The 19,605-nt window shown below is 41.5% G+C and overlaps 1 protein-coding gene across 2 annotated transcripts; it reads right to left on the bottom strand.

Moving 5' to 3' along the window:
* Positions 1-797: 797 nt before the first annotated feature.
* Positions 798-18,655, bottom strand: LOC139406387 (tripartite motif-containing protein 16-like). Of its 2 annotated transcripts, XM_071148927.1 has the most exons (7): positions 18,456-18,655; positions 12,035-12,774; positions 11,534-11,629; positions 2,418-2,651; positions 2,104-2,263; positions 1,919-1,978; positions 798-1,687 (listed from the first exon to the last, which is right to left on the bottom strand). In XM_071148927.1, the coding sequence occupies exons 2-7, from the start codon at positions 12,614-12,616 to the stop codon at positions 1,170-1,172; spliced, it is 1,650 nt and encodes a 549-aa protein (XP_071005028.1). In that variant the 5' UTR covers positions 12,617-12,774; positions 18,456-18,655; the 3' UTR covers positions 798-1,169. The 2 variants fall into 2 exon arrangements, with proteins under 2 accessions (XP_071005028.1, XP_071005029.1); XM_071148928.1 differs by lacking the exon at positions 18,456-18,655 and having other exon boundaries at positions 11,534-11,623; positions 12,035-12,650.
* Between the last annotated feature and the right edge of the window lie 950 nt (positions 18,656-19,605).

Genomic DNA, 19,605 nt, shown 5'->3' with positions numbered 1-19,605 from the left:
TGGTTAGAGCCCTTAACATGGAACAAATGACATAATTAATCTTAACATGTGAGTTGTTAGAATATATAAAGGGTAACAGTTTATATGAAGTACATATAATTATTTTAATGACCTTTATAATGCGTTATAATACACTTATGTGTTGTAATTAATCAATCAGGCCTGAGGAGGTGTGGTATATGGTTAATATACAGTACCACGGCTAAGGGCTGTTCTTAGACAAGACACAACACGGATTGAGAATTATGTAACACTTTCAAAAATACAATCAAATCCAATTGTATTGGTCACATACACATATTTAGCAGATGTTATTGCTGGTGTAGTGAAATGCTTGGTGTTCCTGGCTCCAACAGTGCAGTAAAACCTAACAATACACACTCATGTAAAAAGTAAAGGAATTAAGAAACATTAAAATATTAGGATGAGCAATGTTGGAGTTCTGGAGTATAAATATATATATACACAATACCAGTCAATGTTGGAGTCCTGGAGTATAAATATAGATAAATATACATACACTGTACCAGTCAATGTTGGAGTTCTGGAGTATAAATATATACATACACTGTACCAGTCAATGTTGGAGTCCTGGAGTATAAATATAGATAAATATACATACACTGTACCAGTCAATGTTGGAGTATATATATATACAGTGGGGCAAAAAAGTATTTAGTCAGCCACCAATTGTGCAAGTTCTCCCACTTGAAAAGATGAGAGAGGCCTGTAATTGTCATCATAGGTACAACTGTGACAGACAAAATGAGAAAAAAAATCCAGAAAATCACATTGTAGGATTTTTAATGCATTTATTTGCAAATTGTGGTGGAAAATAGGTATTTGGTCACCTACAAAAAGGCAAGATTTCTGGCTCTCACAGACCTGTAACTTGTTCTTTAAGAGGCTCCTCTGTCCTCCACTCGTTACCTGTATTAATGGCAGCTGTTTGAACTTGTTATCAAACCCAATTGAGAAAAAATAATGGTTCTGAATGACCAACAATATACATCAACACCATACATCATGATTAATGGAAATGAACAATGCAATTTATGAAATATGAATACATAACATCTTCTGAAGATCAGAGCAGAATGAATCATCACATCCGGGGCTATATCTGGGGACCATCACCACCAGCATGACTAGTATCTATGTGGACCCTACTACAGTTTAACCAGCTCAGCAGTATCATTATAACTATAGAGATAAAACCCAGGATAGAGGGACTGAGTGAATGTGGTCTGGACTCTGTGGAGGAGGGTCATTGTGTCAGAGACACTGTAGAAGGACAGAGTACCTGCCTTGTGATCCAGGTACACTCCTACTCTGGAGGACTGAGGGCCTGATACTTTAGTCACAACATTATTGTGTATGAAACAATAACCACCACTAGAGCACTCTAAACTCCAGGACTTTTTATTGTCTCCAAATCCACCATCTCTCTCTGTTCTGCTGACATCTTTATAGGAGACTGCTGTATCAACATCCCCACTCCACTCCACCTCCCAGTAACAGTGTCCAGACAGACCCTCTCTACACAGAACCTGACAATGGTTGGTGAATCTGTCCGGATGGTCAGGATATGGTTGGGGTTGGCCTGTATAGGTTACCTTTCTGTTCCCTTCAGACAGAGAGAGGCGTGTGTATACTGTTTTTGGGTCCAGTGTGAGCTGACAGGAATCTGGGAGAAGAGCAGAGACCAATGAGGGGAGTTAGAACAAAAGTTAAGTCAGATACTGTATCTACCCTGTCTTTGATAAGAGCACAGCAGAAATCAAATCAGAGAAATATGAGGAGCCAGATAAATACCCAGTCTTTGATTAGATCTACTATTGCTATATATTTCTAGAGGGATTGTTAGGAGTATCAGTAAAAAAGAGACTGTTAGTTACTTCACAATAAAGAGACTCACATTGTAACAACTGTTCTCTGGTCTTGGGCTCTGGAGGCAGTACAACATCCACTATATTCACTACAGACACACAAACACATTGACAGAGAGAGGGAATGTTATCATCAGACCATATTCCACATGTATATGACTAGTAGGGAACTTTCAATGGTCTAAAGTTGATGTTCTTATTATTTTCAACACACCTGTAGTGGAGATCTTGTTCCATTCTCCTTTAAGGAAGTCTTCTAGTTTCTCTCTCAGTTCAGACACAGTCTTACTCACATCTCCAAAGTACTGAAGAGGACTGACAACGATGCTGGGTAAGTCTGAAGATATACTGATACTGGAGAGAGACTGATAACTCTGGAGACAGAGAGAGAGAGAGAGAGAGAGAGAGAGAGAGAGAGAGATAGAGAGAGGAACAGAGAGAGAGAGACAGAGAGAGAACAGAACCAAATTATTGAGTGTCACGTTGAGTTAAAAGTTCATATCTCATGTATCAAGGCAGTTTAGTTACCTGGAGGAAATGGATGTGATCCTCTATGTGTGAGAGCTTCTCCAGCTCAGTGCTTCTCTTCCTCAGCTCAGCTATCTCCTGCTTTAGTTGCTCCAGGAGTCCTTCAGCTTGACTCACTTGAGCCTTCTCTTGGGCTCTGATCAGCTTCTTCACCTCAGAGCGCCTTCTCTCAATGGAGCAGATCAGCTCAGTAAATATATTATCACTGTCCTCCACTGCTGCCTGTGCAGAGTGCTGTTAAGAGAGAGAGAGAGACAGAGACTGACTTATCTTACTTATATGAGCCATCCTCATTACACTAACACCACCCCCTCCTAATAACACATTGTGTGCCACCTCAACCTCCACACAATCACATTATAGAGTACCCAACACCACAGTATAATACACCATCCAGCACCACATTCCAACCGTACATCCAACCCCTCCTCTCCAGCCGTACAGACAGCCCCCCTGAGCCCCCATACCTCCTGAAACATCTTAACAATATTGATAATTTGTAAAACTCATGAAGGCCTGATTGGGAGTCCCATAAGGCAGCACACAATTGGCCCAGCATAGTCCAAGTTTGGCCTGTGTCATGATGTTGGCCTGTGGGTAAGGTTTATGACCCCCCCATAAATACCTTTCTCCCTTCCCTCTCTCTCTGACTCTACAGAGGGACTCTTGAATAGCCTTTGTTAAACAGAGAGTCTGGGAACATCAAACAAGTGGAGGGAAAGGAACCATATTTCGGTAATGGAACCAGTTAAAAATATCCGTTGGTACTTAATGAGTATGATGTCAGTTCGGCTGTCATCTGAGACATTTTGACTGATGACAGGACGAGATAAACTGTATCTGGGAAAGTCTACACATTATAGTTAGCTTATTATTTTAGCTTCCAAATGAGAGAATTGGGTTTTCATAAGATTAGAGCTCTGCTCAATCAGTGGCCCGTCCCTGTGAAGAGACACGGGTTATAAACTATGAAACACACCCTTCTCCCTCCACTATATAAGCCCTTGACGAAAATGTAACCTCCTGTAACCTCCTGTACATTAAGATGACGGTCCGATGTCAGAAGGATTCAGATAATAACTACAGAATGAAGCCAACCTCAGCGTGAGCTTTGGTTGCGAATGGTATGAACTTTGAGCTCTTATTTGCTACAGAAGTGATACCTCCTAGCCGTTGAGTTAGCAGCGGCCGCATAAATGTGGGCTAGGAGAGGACATACAGAGTATCCCGTCTACCACATAAGGACAACACTACAACGTATCCCGTTCACCACCAGAGACACTCTTCAAAGGACAAAGGACTCTGTTGGGAAACACAGCCTTCCATCTACCACCAACCTATTGAAGCGCAGCTCAGAGTAAATATTTATTGCATTTTCCTTTTCCAAATGGGCGGTAATTTAGAATGCATAAGATTCTGTATTTACGATAGAGTAGCTGCCTACGGCCCGATAGTGACATCGCTTCTCCCTTTGTTCCTCAGTCTTCCCGCTCTTTCACTCAAACCCAGCCCTTTTTCTTTTGTGTAACCAGCTGTCATATCTGTTCCCTCCGCTAGGAACATTTTCCTTTATGACATCATTTGTAATCAAGGTATGATTCATTCTGTGTATACGTAATTCTGTGTGATTAGTTAGGTATTTAGTAAATAAATAATTAAACCCAATGTTGTATTGCTGATTCAACTTGTTAGCCAGGGTTTGTGAAGAAAACCAAGAATTTACAACTTTCAGGTGAGACTGAAATAAGGTGACGATTAATATTGACTGCTATTGATGTAAAATATTACTAGGTCTTTAAGAGTTTATTCAGAAGATAACAGCTCTATAAATATTATTTCCTGGTGCCCTGACTTTCTAGTTAATTACATTTACATGATTAGATCAATCGGGTAATATTAATTACAGAGAAATGATTTTATAGAAGAGCATGTCATATCACTTAATCCTGCATAGCCAAAGACACGACACCTGGGTAGGCCGTCATTGTAAATAACAATTTGTTCTTAACCGACTTTCCTAGTTAAATATAGGTTCAATAAAAATAAAGAAATACAAATATTATTCTACAAAGTAAAAAATAAAGGAAAACTGTGGAATGAGTAGGTGTCAAAACTTTTGACTGGTATTTTTTTAAATATAATTAAATGTATGGTGTTTTTGGTTTATGTCAGTTTCATTATTATGCTAGAAATTGTTATTTTATGCATGATAGTGATATAATGAACTAGAACATTTTATATTTTGTAATTCTGAGTAATTACTACTTTAGTAAGGATATACACTTTATTCAGTACTACTGCAGTTGCTAAATAATTCCAATAGATGGCAGCTTAAGACCAAGAATGACATTTCAGAAGTTTAGTTTAGTTCTCCCCTAGATACACCTCTCCCCCTCACAGGAAAACTCCTGTCTGTGCTTTGTTCTGTCCCCTTCCACACTGCTAACGCAAGAAGAAGAACTGAAAAAGCATTTGACAGATTACTGTGAAGTAGTATAATGATGTTTAATATTACCTGTTTTATGCTCATGTTTTGAAGTCATACTTTATTACTAAAACGATTATCAATAAGCCTGAACATTAAGTCAGTCACCTCGGGACAACAAAAATGTATTTTCCTAGTACACTCATTGTCAAATTCATCAACCAGCATCGAGCCGCTCTGCCTTCTCTCACAAGTATCCAACTCAACAAGCCCTGCCAAAAGCTTGTGCCGTCAGCGGCAGCGAGCACTCTGCCTTCTCCCACAAGAGAGGGGCATGTTGAGGTACATTTACTAACCGTGAGGGTTGCAAGATGTCATTTATTGTTGGGCTGGAAGATGCATCGTCTTTTCTATTCCGAGGCTGTTGAGGTAAATTTACTAACCAAGAGGGTTGTATAATGTCAAAATAATTAATCCTATTTAGTACTCTAATGGTATTTACTAACATAATATTATTACAAAAATTGTTTCTAAATATGTTCTAGGCTACCCTACCCTAGAATTAGGGATTAGGCTAAAATAGGTACTTAGAGTTAGAGTTTCTGTACAGCACTTTGTGACATCTGCTGATGTAAAACTGACTTTATAAATACATTTGATTGATTGATTGTTAGGTTCAGGGTATAGCTCTCTTGCTCCTCCATGTGGTCTTCTGTGGGTACTACATACCTTATTCACGAAACTTGAAAGGCAACCATTGCTAATACTGAGCATCTATACAACGTGTAACCAGGTGAACAGTGAGCTTCCTCACCAAGTAGCTGGGCAGGGTGAGACATCACCTAAAATAAGGCCTATTTTTTCAATACAACTAATAGGAGCTGGCAGGGTGAAATATGATCTAAAATAAGGCCTGTTCTTTCAAAACAACTAATAGGAGCTGGCAGGGTGAAACATGACCTAAAATTAGGCCTGTTTTTTCAAAACAACTAGTAGGAGCTGGCAGAGTGAAACTGATAAATATGGTAATAAAATTAAACTAGGCTCCATGGCGGATGCAATGAACTAGTTTTATCAGAAAAAGTCATTAAAAATGGCATGTGTCCAGCCTAGTCCTAGCCGGCTGGTAGCGCTTGTCTGCAATTGCATTATGCCCCATGTGGCCCACACTCATGTTGTGGCAGAATCAGAATTATTTAGGTAACATTGATAAATAAGATGTTTTATCCATTTTCATAAGTATGCTTATGTGGGTAAAGTTACTTGGGCCCCAGAGAGGGGAGAGGTCAGGCTTGTCTTCTTATGGGAATGTGTCTGTAACTATTACATGTCCCCTCTGAGGTTGCCCTTATCTTGATTTAGTATATGGCCTAGGAGGCTCACTGTCTTTTCTGATCTTGTCCAGGAGGGTTGTATTTGAGATGGGAGTATCTAGAATTGACAATTGATATATGCCATTGGATGAGGTAATGTTTTGGTCCTAAGTAGTACCAAGAACGAGATAGGAACTTTGTTTAAGGAGACCAAACTGAACGATAATTTATAGCTAATGCTGTCTGGCTATGGGATACTCCTCTCTCAATTAAAGTCTTCCTTTGTAATGTTCCTAAGATCTGTTATTTGTCATGTGAGTTGAGAGGGGTGTGTCTTGGCTATAAATGATACTAAGAATTGTTTTGTAAGCATTCTCAGAGAATTCATTTATGGACACTGAATTGATCTGAGAGTCACAGGGCTATGGTGAAGCGTATATAATTAAATATGGACGTTATGATATAACTCTGACTTGTGTGTGGTTTGCTCTCTCATGATTTGGTAATACAGGAAATTTCCACGACACTCAAAACCCTGAAAACTATCTGTGCTAGCAAACCCTGGGTACCACCCCTCCCCCTGCTTTACCTTGAAGTTTGTAAGAAACAAACACTTGCCTACAAAAAGAGACAACATGTTTAACGGATTGCACTTGGCACGTAGACGAGAGCACACAAAAACCACTTGCAAATTTACCAAAACAAACCAACTCCTTGTGAATCTGTTTGGACGTAATAAACAGAGGCAGATTAGTGTCGAAAGAACAACAAGACTCACCTTTTCATTACCACAACCACCGCCTTGTTCATTCTGGATACAGAGTGTATATGTTCAGCTCCCACCTGTTCGCCGACCATGATCAACAATTCGTCCACAACATTCTCCAGAATGGACCCGAAGAGACAGCGTTTCTTCTCCACTCGGTTGAAGCCATCACGCCGCCCAAACAAACTTCCCCTACTCCCCCCTCAACTCTAACCGATAAACAGTAGAAACCAATAAACAATCCCTCAAACATGAGAAAATAAATTAGGAAAATACGCAAGAACCAAACAAAAAAAGAATAGTAACCCTCCTCATGAACCACAAAATAAAATACAAAAATAAAATAAAATAAATACACAAATAAAAAGGAATAGTAACCCTCACACAACTTCTTCTTCTTCTATGGTATAATGGCGGACTGCAAACAAACATTAAAGGTGCATGGCGCCACCTACTGTGCTGGAGTGTGTTCAATCACGGTTTTTGACAACATTTATAAATCCTCCTACCCTACTCAGTACTTCTGAGAAACTAAAAAAGAGCCCTACTAACTTCTAATAGACCCTCCCCCATCCCCCAAATCCCTTCCAAACCCCCCCAACCCCGTCCAAACTCAATGACCCTACACTTCAATCTTTCCCTCTCTTCAACATACTTACAACAATATAACAACACATGCTCCACCGTTTCATTGACAATCCCCTCCAGACACAAACCATCCACATGCTGCCAACCAGATGTAATGACCAGTTCAATGTACAATGTCCTAAACACAATCGAGTAAACATCATCTCTTCCTTCCTAATCTGACCTATGAATCTTGGTCCACCGACCTTTCTTTTGGAGGGCATATAAATGCCGTCCCTTGTGCTCAGAGTACCATCTCTTCTGCTACACATCTATCGAAATGGCTCTGATCTTACATTTGGCTTCACCTCTACCCAGTGGAACATTAATAACAATTATATCTTGTTTTAAAGCTCAAACACCCAAACACACCCAAATGTGCAGAAACTCACTATTACACCCATTCACTCAATTCATTATACCTCCAATAGTAGGTATCATGACGTGGCCCTTTCTGGGTATAGATCATGGCTTCGCCCTCTCTCTCACTCTCTCCTACACCCAGGTTCTGTTATCTCAGGACATAAATTCCTGGCGGAGACTCTCTACCCCTGGTCATGCAGAAAGAGAGACACAGAGAGAACAACGGATTTCACATGGCGAACTCCTAAATCCCCAAAATGGGAATTTGAAAAAAAAAATCCACTCATAAGAATGTGGGAATTGTCGGGTATTGACGGGTATGATGAGTGTGTTTCATTTGGTGACCTCAGAGAGGACAGGAAACACACAACTATATATCTGAATGTGTACATTTCTCAATTATGAGGTTTACATCTAATTCTTGTATAAAATGAATGAGTAAAGATGAAACTATTTGTGAAATGATGTAATGTGATGTTAAACCTTTGAGGTGAGAGAATTGTATTCCCTTTCAAGTTTAACTAAGTAAATGGCCCGCCCGCCTTGAGCACAAATGGCCCGCCCGCCCTCCTGCACACTTCCCACATATTGGAATCTCCCAGCTACAAACTGCAGCAACATGACCATAAACGCTGCACCTAAAATGGCGCCGGAAGAAATGGCAGCAGTTTTACGGGCGCCCGACCAATGGTGCTATTATGTGTTTTATTTCGCTTAATTTGAAGCAGAGTATCTTATGACAAACTGCAGACCACACTATTTGCAAAGATAGTTTTCATCTATACTTTTCGTGGCTGTTTATTTTCCACCCCAGACGGATGCTGGCACTAAGACCGCACTCAGTCAGCTGTATAAGAAAATAGCAAACAGGAAACCACTCACCCAGAGGCGGTGCTCCTAGTGGGCTAAACTTTAATGCGAGGAAACTTAAATCAGTTCTACCTCATTTCTATCAACATGTTAAATGTGCATCCAGAGGGATAAAAAGTCTAGATCACCTGTACTCCACACACAGAGACATGTACAAGGCTATCCCTCGCCCACCATTTGGTCAATCTGACCACAATTCTATCCTCCTGCAAAAATTAAAGCAGGAAGCACCAGTGACTAGATCAATTTAAAAGTGGCCATTTGAAGCAGATGCTAAACTACAGGACTGGTTTGTTATCACAGACTGGAACATGTTCAGGAATTCTCCCGATGGCATTGAGGAGTACACCACATCAGTCATTTACTTTTTCAATAAGTGCATTGAGGACGTCGTCCCCACAGTGACTGTACATACATACCCCAACCAGAAGCCATGGATTACAGACAACATTCGCACTGAGCTAAAGGGTAGAGCTGACGCGTCCAAGGTGCGGAACTCTAACCCGGAAGCTTATAAGAAATCCCGCTATGCCCTCCGACGAACCACCAAACAGGCAAAGCGTCAATACAGGGCTAATATTGAATCATACCACATCGGCTCCGACGCTCATCTTATGTGGCAGGGCTTGCAACCTATTGCGGACTACAAAGGGAAGCACAGCCGCGTGTTGCCCAGTGACACGAGCATACCAGACGAGTTAAATCACTTCTATGCTCTTTTCGAGGCAAGCAACACTAGGCATGTATGACAGCATCAGCTGTTCCAGACAACAGTGTGATCACTCTCTCCATATCCTCAAAAGGTTCTACAGCTGCAACATCAAGAGCATCCTGACCGGTTGCATCACTGCCTGGTACGGCAAATGCTCGGCCTCCGACCGCAAGGCCCAGTGCATCACTGGGGCTAAGCTGCCTGCCATCCAGGACCTTTACACCAGGCGGTGTCAGAGGAAGGCCCTAAGAATTGTTAATGACCCTAGTCACCCCAGTCAAAGATCGCTCTCTCTACTACCACGTGGCAAGCGGTACCGAAGCACTTTAACAATACATCCATGTACATACTACCTCAATTAGCCCGACTAACCGGTGCCCTGCACATTGGCTACCCGGACTATCTGCATTGTGTCCCGCCACCCGCCACCCACCACCCACCACCCGACAACCCCTCTTTTACGCTACCGCTACTCTCTTTTTATCATATATAAATAGTCACTTTAACCATACCTACATGTACATACTATCTGCTACCACACGGCAAGCGGTCCTGGAGAGCCAATTCTAGGTCAAAGAGGCTTATAACCAGCTTCTACCCCTAAGCCATAAGACTCCTGAACATCTAGTCAAATGGCTACCCAGACTATTCACATTGCCCTTCCCCTCCCCTCTCCACACCACTGCCACTCTCTGTTGTCATCAATGCATAGTCACTTTAATTAACTCTACCTACATGTACATACAACTTCAACTGACCGGTGCCCCCGCACATTGACTCTGTACCGACACCCCCCTGTATATATTGTTATTTTTTACTGCTGCTCTTTTTTACTTGTTACTGTTATCTCTTATTCTTATCCATATTTTTTAAAACTGCACTGTTAGTTAGGGGCTCGTAAGTAAGCATTTCACTGTAAGGTCGACACCTGTTGTATTCGGTGCACGTGACAAATAAACTTTGATTTGATTTGAAACAGCGCAGTGGTTTCGGCACAAAGACTCTAACAGGATAACTGATATATCCTAACATGACTTTGTCGGGTAAAGACTCAAAACTCAAAAGGACTGACAGTGACTCCTCTGTTTCACCACGCCCACCATCAATTGCTCCACCTCCACACTTAACGCTACCCCAGAAATCATTCATTTCAATAGTGTCCTGTTCCTGAGAGCAAAGCAAGAAACAGATCTTGACCCAAGTTACGTGACACGGAGCGCCCACTCCCTCTGGTCAGAAGAAACAAACAAATATCAGAATTCCACTACAGGTTACCTAGGTTACCTTCACTGATTCAACTGCACCAAACTCCTTTACCACCCACCCTGAAACCACAAATGGATCTGCCAAAAGGTATGAATCCACTTTCTCCAACAATGTAACTCCTACTGCACCAGAATCTTCTTTATCATGTTCATTGATGCTAGGCTCTGGTTCTGAGGTCTTCACCACACCTTCTACCTCACTCAACTCTCCCTCATTCATTTCCATTTCACCTCCAGAACTCGGTCGGGTGCACGGCAAACTCTGTTTGCACTTGAATTATAACATTTGAAATGTCTCTATTACTTTTAAACTTTTTTAGTGTAAGGCTTACTGTTCATGATTGTTTATTTCACTTATATATATTATCTATTTATCTTGCTTTGGCAATGTAAACATATGTTTCCCATGGAAATAAAGCCCTTTGAATTGAGAGAGAGAGAGAGAGAGAGAGAGAGAACTCCATGTTAATGTATAGGGGACAGGAGTCGGTCATGGTTACTCAAGGTTATGTGATGAGGTAGCCCCGCCTGCGACTTTAAAAACAGTGTCGGCCCAATTGGGAATGTCCTCTTTGTGTAATGGTCAAGACGTTGGTTTCTCCAGTAGACCTGGGCTCATATGGGTTCATATCCTGTTGGTTATATTAAGCAGTCTATTCTCTGAAAGGGGTCCAGACATAGTGTGGTCAGTGGGATTGAAGAGGGGCCCCTCTCTCTCTCTTTGACTGGAGGAGACAGGTGAAATGGTGTGTCTCCTCTGGTCAACAACACTCACCTTGAGAGACTCCACAGCCTGTTGGAGCTCTTTCAGCTCCTTCTCTCTCTCCTGGAATCTCTGCTGGACCTTCTGCTGGCTCATCCCCAGCTGCCTCTGTGGAGAATCACTCTTCAATGAGATATCAAATTTTATTTGTCCAGTAGCTCAATAGTATAGTCATGTGACATATGGCACATAGAAGATAGAGATTAAAGTGGAAGTGTTTGTGTGAAATTATATTATGTTGCTATGTGAATTATTATCATTTTAACATGACACAAATTAGGGGAGCTGATTGGGGGTTTAATAACAAATGATAATGGTGTTTGACTTTAGAAAATGATGATACATTTGGAGAATCTGGGTTAACATATCTATATAATCAAGGTTTGTGTTCATATTTGTTCTGCCGTGGATCGATTTCATTTGAATTATCTCACATTCGAACAGTCTTAGTTCCTACTGTATCTTTAATTCTTTGTTTATCAAACAGTCACCATCAAGTTGTTCTGGTCTTACCTGTTTCTCAGTCCTCTCTGCTGCAGCTGACACTGTATCATGGCCTTTATGTTCATCCATTGTACACAGCAGACAGATACACTGCTTATCGGTACGACAGTAAACCTCCAGTAGTTTGTCATGATGAGAGCAGATCTTCTCCTGTAGTTGTGCGGTGGCTTTGACCAGCTTGTGCTTCTTGAAAGCAGGAAATTCATAGTGAGGTTGGATGTGAGTCTCACAGTAAGAGGCCAGACACACCAGACAGGACATGAGGGCTTTCTGCTTTCTGGCCCCAGTGCAGAAATCACACGCCACATCTCCAGGTCCAGCATAGCACAGAGCAGGAGGGGGAGCAGCCTGGAGTCCTGTCTTCTTCAGTTTCTCCACCACTTCAGCCAGCACGATGTTTCTCTTCAGTACAGGTCTTGGGGTAAAGGTCTGTCTGCACTGTGGACAGCTGTAGACACCTTTCAGACGATCCTGATCCCAGCTTTCTTTAATACAGCCCGTACAGTAACTGTGTCCACAGGCAGTAGTCACCGGATCCTTCAGTAGATCCAGACAGATGGAGCAACAGAACAGTTCCTGATTGTCAGCCATTTTAGTGCTCTCTCCCGTAGGTTAAGCAATGGCAGTGTCGAAGATTACTTTCTGTTCAGTGTCAAAGATGACTTTCTGTTTCATGGAACTCTACACCAGAGGACAGGGAGTGGCTTCCTACTTGACTGTGTTCTCAGTATGTAGAGGGCGTGTGGTTTCTTTGATAAGGAAGTAAAACAGATTGTTGGGTAGTAGGCAGAGATAGTCAGTATTTATGTTACATGTATTTGAAATACGTATTTGAATTGCTTCTGAGTATCTTGTCTTATAAATCATACTGGGCTGAACTATACTCCAATGTATTTTTGTATTTTCTAAACACTAAATACTTTTCTATACAATTTTTTAGAGCAGTTCACAGCTTGTGGCCACCTTTCACCCTGCATTGGTATCAGCAGTCTGATAGTACTATGGTGTGATAAGAGTGTCTGGTAAATGACAACATTGGTATCAACAGTCTGATAGTACTATGGTGTGATAAGACTGTCTGCTAAATGACAACATTGGTATCAACAGTCTGATAGTACTACAGACCCCAAGGTGGCACGCAGCGAGGGTCCCCGGTCCGGGGTCGGCGACGAGGGTCCCCGGACCAGAGGCGCCACCAAAGTGGGGTGAGCCAGAGGTGGAGCGGGGTCTATGTCCCGCACCAGAGCCGCCACCGCGGATAGATGCCCACCCAGACCCTCCCCTATAGGTTCAGGTTTTGCGGCCGGAGTCCGCACCTTTGGGGGGGGGTACTGTCACGCCCTGACCTTAGAGAGCCTTTTTATGTCTCTATTTGGTTTGGTCAGGGTGTGATTTGGGTGGGCATTCTATGTTCTTTAATTCTATGTTATTTTTCTGTTTTGGCCGGGTATGGTTCTCAGTCAGGGACAGCTGTCTATTGTTGTCTCTGATTGGGAATCAGACTTAGGCAGCCTGTTTTGCCACCTTAGGTTGTGGGATGTTGTTTTTTGTTAGCACTGTGTAGCCTTCAGAACGTGACGTTCTTTTGTTTGGTGTTCAGATTAAATAAAGTATCATGAACACGTACCACGCTGCACCTTGGTCCACTTCTTCCAACGAGCGTTACATATACATTTCCATTTCAGTCATTTATCTTCTCCAGAGTGACTTGTAACCGTTACTGAGACGGTTGTGGCTGTTCAGGCCGGATACCTCCAAATATATTTTGTATAAAAAATGAAATACCTTACATGTAATTATATACATCACAAAATACAAGTATTTAGTAGTTTATTTTGATATTTTGATCTTTATGGTATTTTCTATTTGTATGTAGTAAATTCTTCTCATCCCTGATAGTAGAATACTCTGTCTGTTTGGTGTTTTCAGGGCCTGACCAGGACACTGGAGGCAAAGGATTGGTTTAAATAGGAAAATATCCTGGAGTTTTACTAAAAATAAATGTTTCACAAAACACTTTCAAAAGCATTTCAAAATGCTAAATAAAATACCTATCTCTCCTCAGAGCATAATCACTGGGAAATCTCTTAAAAACTGCACACAGAGGCATGAAAATGTGTAGTGGAAATTCTAACCAGAAAGGGGAGAGACTGAAGATTCTTTCAACAACAGCTTTATTATTAAGATATGGAGACATGAGGTCAACCATCACTCAGGGTGCATGGTAGAGAGACCAATGATTCAGGAACAACAGCTGTTAAGATGAGGAGACATGAGGCTGGTCACTCAGGGTACATGGTAGAGAGACCAATGATTCAGGAACAACAGCTGTTAAGATGAGGAGACATGAGGCTGGTCACTCAGGGTGCATGGTAGAGAGACCAATGATTCAGGAACAACAGCTGTTAAGATGAGGAGACATGAGGCTGGTCACTCAGGGTACATGGTAGAGAGACCAATGATTCAGGAACAACAGCTGTTAAGATGAGGAGACATGAGGCTGGTCACTCAGGGTACATGGTAGAGAGACCAATGATTCAGGAACAACAGCTGTTAAGATGTGGAGACATGAGGCTGGTCACTCAGGGTGCATGGTAGAGAGACCAATGATTCAGGAACAACAGCTGTTAAGATGTGGAGACATGAGGTTGGTCACTCAGGGTACATGGTAGAGAGACCAATGATTTAGGAACAGCTGCTTTATTAAGATGTGGAGACATGAGGCTGGTCACTCAGGGTACATGGAAGAGAGACCAATGATTCAGGAACAACAGCTGTTAAGATGTGGAGACATGAGGCTGGTCACTCAGGGTGCATGGTAGAGAGACCAATGATTCAGGAACAACAGCTGTTAAGATGTGGAGACATGAGGCTGGTCACTCAGGGTGCATGGTAGAGAGACCAATGATTCAGGAACAACAGCTGTTAAGATGAGGAGACATGAGGCTGGTCACTCAGGGTACATGGTAGAGAGACCAATGATTCAGGAACAACAGCTGTTAAGATGTGGAGACATGAGGCTGGTCACTCAGGGTGCATGGTAGAGAGACCAATGATTCAGGAACAACAGCTGTTAAGATGTGGAGACATGAGGTTGGTCACTCAGGGTACATGGTAGAGAGACCAATGATTTAGGAACAACGGCTTTATTAAGATGTGGAGACATGAGGCTGGTCACTCAGGGTGCATGGTAGAGAGACCAATGATTCAGGAACAACAGCGCTCTTATATAGACACTCTTTTACATGAGATTCAAGTGTCACCATTTTACACAAGCAATTAGCAAAAGGCACATATCAGTGCCTTTTTTTTGCCATTTTTCCTATTTTGTTGCATTACAACTTGTAAATTAAAAATATTTTTATTTGGATTTCATGTAATGGACATACACAAAATAGTCCACATTTGGGAAGTGAAATTAAAAATGTTCCTTGTTTAAAAAATTGAAAAATGGAAAAGTGGTGGGTGCATATGTATTCTCCCCCTTTGCCATGAAGTCCCTAAATAAGATCTGGTGCAACCAATTACCTTTAGAAGTCACATAATTAATTACATAAAGTCCACCCTTGTGCAATGTAAGTGTCACGTGATCTGTCACATGATTTCAGTATATATACACCTGTTCTGAAATAACCCAGAGTCTGCAACACCACTAAGAAAGGTGCACCACCAAGCAAGCGGCACCATGAAGACCAAGGAACTCGCCAAACAGGTCAGGGACAAAGTTGTGGAGAAGTACCGATGAGGATTGGGTTCTAAAAAAATATCAGAAACTTTGAACATCCCACAGAGCACCATTAAATCCATTATTAAAAATGGAAAGAATATGGCACCACAAACCTGCCAAGAGAGGGCAGCCCACCAAAACTCACAGACCAGGCAAGGAGGGCATTAAATCAGAGAGGCAACAAAGAGGCCAAAGATAACCCTGAGGGAGCTGCAAAGCTCCACAGCGGAGATTGGAGATTCTGTCCGTAGGACCACTTTAAGCCGTACACTCCACGGAGCTGATCTTTACGGAAGAGTGGCCGGAAAAAAGCTATTGCTTAAAGAAAAAAATTTGCAAACAAGTTTTGGTGTTCACCAAAAGGCATGTGGGAGACTCCCCAAACATACGGAAGAAGGTACTCTGGTCAGATGAGAAAAAAAATGTAGCTTTTTGGACATCAAGGAAAACGCCCTGTCTGGCACAAACCCAACACCCCACATCACCCCGAGAACACCATCATGCTGTGGGGATGTTTTTCATCGGCAGGGACTGGGAAACTGGTCAGAATTGAAGGAATGATGGATGGAGCTAAATGCAGGGAAATTCTTGAAGGAAACCTGTTTGTCTTCCAGAGATTTAAGCTGGGGCGGAGGTTCACCTTCCAGAAGGACAATGACCCCAAGCATACTGCTAAAGCAACACTTGAGTGGTTTAATTTAAGGGGAAATATTTAAATGTATTGGAATTGCCTAGTCAAAGCCCAGACCTCAATCCAATTGAGAATCTGTGGTATGACTTAAAGATTGCTGTACACCAGCAGGAACACATCCAACTTGAAGGAGCTGGAGCAGTTTTGCCCTGAAGAATGGGCAAAAATCCCAGTGGCTAGATGTGCCAAGTTTATAGAGACATATCCCAAGAGACTTGCAGCTGCAATTGCTGAAAAAGGTGGTTCTACAAAGTATTGAGTATTGACTTGGGGGGAGGTAAATAGCTATGCACGCTCAAGTTCTGTTTTTTTGTCTTATTTCTTGTTTGTTTCACAATAAAAAATATAATCTTCAGAGGGGTAGGCATGTTGTGTAAATCAAATGATACAAACCCCCCCAAAAAATCTATTTTAATTCCAGGTTGTAAGGCAACAAAATAGGAAAAATGCCAAAGGGGGTGAATACTTTCGCAAGGCACTGCATATGACCCTTAAAGTTGCTTTTTAAAGTAGTGACACCTTCTGACCGTTTGGCACCAAAATGAAAGCCAATAATCATTCCCCCATTAACACTTTCAAAACACATCTGTGGATCAGGCACGAGTTTCTTGAATTAAATAAATGTCGGCACTCTTACACTTACAATACAAAATATTACGGATTCCCCTGGCATTAATAGAATAATTATAGAAAATTACTATCACAGTGACTATATGAATCTCATGATCACTGGTGGTGGTGGCTGGTAGTTCTCCCCATCTCTCAGCCTACCCAGGCGGTGCACTACATCCAGAGAGCATGTAACAATATTTCGCTCCTCCTCCATGACTATTGTTCTGCAAATGTATTTCACTTTTGCTTTGATGTTCCCGTCAGATCTTTCTGAAATTCAGTCAATTCAAAGATTCCATCTCCGACTGTACGAGTAAATCTCGTTAACCCTTGACTCCATTTCAGTGAGTTTCTTCTCCTGCTTTGCAGTTTTCAATGTTGTGTTCTGCTGTTTCATTTACTTCTTCAGCATTGAAACCAATCCCTTTCTTCAGGTTAACAATGCTGACAGTGTTATTTTTCAAGTCCATGATGTCATCTGCACTCTCTTGGATTTTAGCCGTGAGGACGTTGTCCTGTAGCTGTCTCAGGGAAAGCATAGGAATGAGTTTCAGCAATGCCTCTTTTCTCCTTGGAAGTCTCAACATCCAGTATCTCAGCAACAGTTTGGTTATGTCTTGACTCCATGCTGCTAGCTATGAAGATGATAGCTAACAAATGTTAGCTAGACACGCTGTAACTTTTCGATAGCAAGCTTGTTCATTGGAAACCATCCCCAAAAAGATATAAATAGCTTGATTAATTACAAAATTATTCAAAATAGCTACATCGCATGGCTAAATATAATTTGTTATGTTTTTATGTGTTTTTTTTGCAACTGCACCCTAAAATTGTTCCTCAGCTAGAAATGTTATGCCCACTCATACCTTTTCTATCCGGTGAAGTCCCTGGAACAGTGACCACTTTATACCTCAAATTCTTATCACAGGTTAATTGCTAAATTAGTGCCAAAACAGATTTGACACAATGTAGTTTCGATTCACAGAAGAAGATTCACCAGTCGCAAAATCGTATTCGATTTGTTTACATATCAAGTCACATGTTTGCAAGTGTTGTATTTATTCACACATCAAATAAGTTACATGTTTGCAAAAAAAAATTGGAACTACAAATCTGATTATACAGGCACAACTCATACTTTACATGTCAAATCATACTTTACATGTCAAAGCATACTTTACATGTCAAAACATACTTTACAAGTCAAATCATACTTTGCATGTCAAATTATACTTTACATGTCTCAACATACTTTACGAGTCAAATCATTCTTTACATGTCAAATCATACTTTACATGTCAAATCATACTTTGCATGTCAAATCATACTTTACATGTCAAATCATACTTTGCATGTCAAATCATACTTTACATGTGTGTACACTTATGACATTAACTTACCTTCTTAGTCCTGGGCTTCCTGATGGGCCGCCCCAAGGTGGTGAAGGTAGGCAACAGTACCTGTGCAGTGTTGCCATATTTGCTGTTGTCTCGCAAAATTGGGCTACTTTGAAAGGGTATTGGCTGCAGAATTTTGAGCTATTTCTAAGTTGCACCTCGGCCACCATGACATTTCTCTTCAAAAATATATATTTCACTGTGACCTGCTGCTGACTGTAAAGCAGTGAGGCAGGCTGTTGCTGACTGAGTGGTGGGGAGGGCCGTGGGGGGGGGGGGGGGGGGGGGGGGGGGGGTTGAGAGAGCACAACAGCTATTGGCTGAGTCAAGTGAGCGAGATGAACGAGAGCAGCACTCACACACTGTAAGAACTTTCTACCAGTTGTAGGTAGGCTATTTAAAATGTCATTGTGGAGGGAACTATTTACCAGTTGTAGGTAGACTATTTAGATTGTCATTATGGAGGGATCTATTTACCAGTTGTAGGTAGACTATTAGATTGTGATTATGGAGACACCTATTTACCAGTTGTAGGTAGGCTATTTAGATTGTCATTATGGAGGGACCTACAGTGGGGGAAAAAAGTATTTAGTCAGCCACCAATTGTGCAAGTTCTCCCACTTAAAAAGATGAGAGAGGCCTGTAATTTTCATCATAGGTACACTTCAACTATGACAGACAAAATGAGGGAAAAAAATCCAGAAAATCACATTGTAGGATATTTAATGAATTCATTTGCAAATTATGGTGTTATTTATTCCACTGTGTGTCTTTAATTTGTAAATGGATTGTGTGGAGGTGAGCTAGTGGTGTGGCTGATCGAACAGAATGAAAGGGGGGGAGGAAGAGTGGAGGAGTGAAGGGCTGTTAAAGAAACCAGATGAGGAAGAGAAAGATGTTCAGGGGAATAACTGGCTCTGTTCCAAATGGTTCCCTATTCCCTAAGTAGTGCACTACGGTGCTTCTGACCAGGTCTAAAGTAGGGTCCTACTATGTGAACAATTAGATCATAATATGAAGGCAGAGACTATTTAACTGTTTAATAGAACAGTCCTTAATACAAGCAGCTGCAGGGAGCTCTACCTGGGATTTCACAGGGAAGAACTTGATGAGTAAATGGTTCCATGTCTCTGATATAGTGTGAGGTTATAAT

This window comes from Oncorhynchus clarkii, chromosome 4, assembly GCF_045791955.1.
Source record: "Oncorhynchus clarkii lewisi isolate Uvic-CL-2024 chromosome 4, UVic_Ocla_1.0, whole genome shotgun sequence".
Lineage (NCBI taxonomy): Eukaryota > Metazoa > Chordata > Actinopteri > Salmoniformes > Salmonidae > Oncorhynchus > Oncorhynchus clarkii.
This window is presented reverse-complemented; position numbering and strand designations above follow the sequence as displayed.

What these genes read in the sequence shown, in the direction of transcription:
- LOC139406387 (XM_071148927.1), bottom strand. Translation starts at nt 12,616, where the DNA reads ATGGCTGACAATCAGGAACTGTTCTGTTGCTCCATCTGTCTGGATCTA. An exon ending in AGGCTGTGGAGTCTCTCAAG is followed by an intron (nt 2,652 to 11,533) that starts GTGAGTGTTGTT and finishes CTCTCTTAACAG; the next exon opens with CACTCTGCACAGGCAGCAGT. An exon ending in ATCACATCCATTTCCTCCAG is followed by an intron (nt 2,264 to 2,417) that starts GTAACTAAACTG and finishes CTCTGTCTCCAG; the next exon opens with AGTTATCAGTCTCTCTCCAG.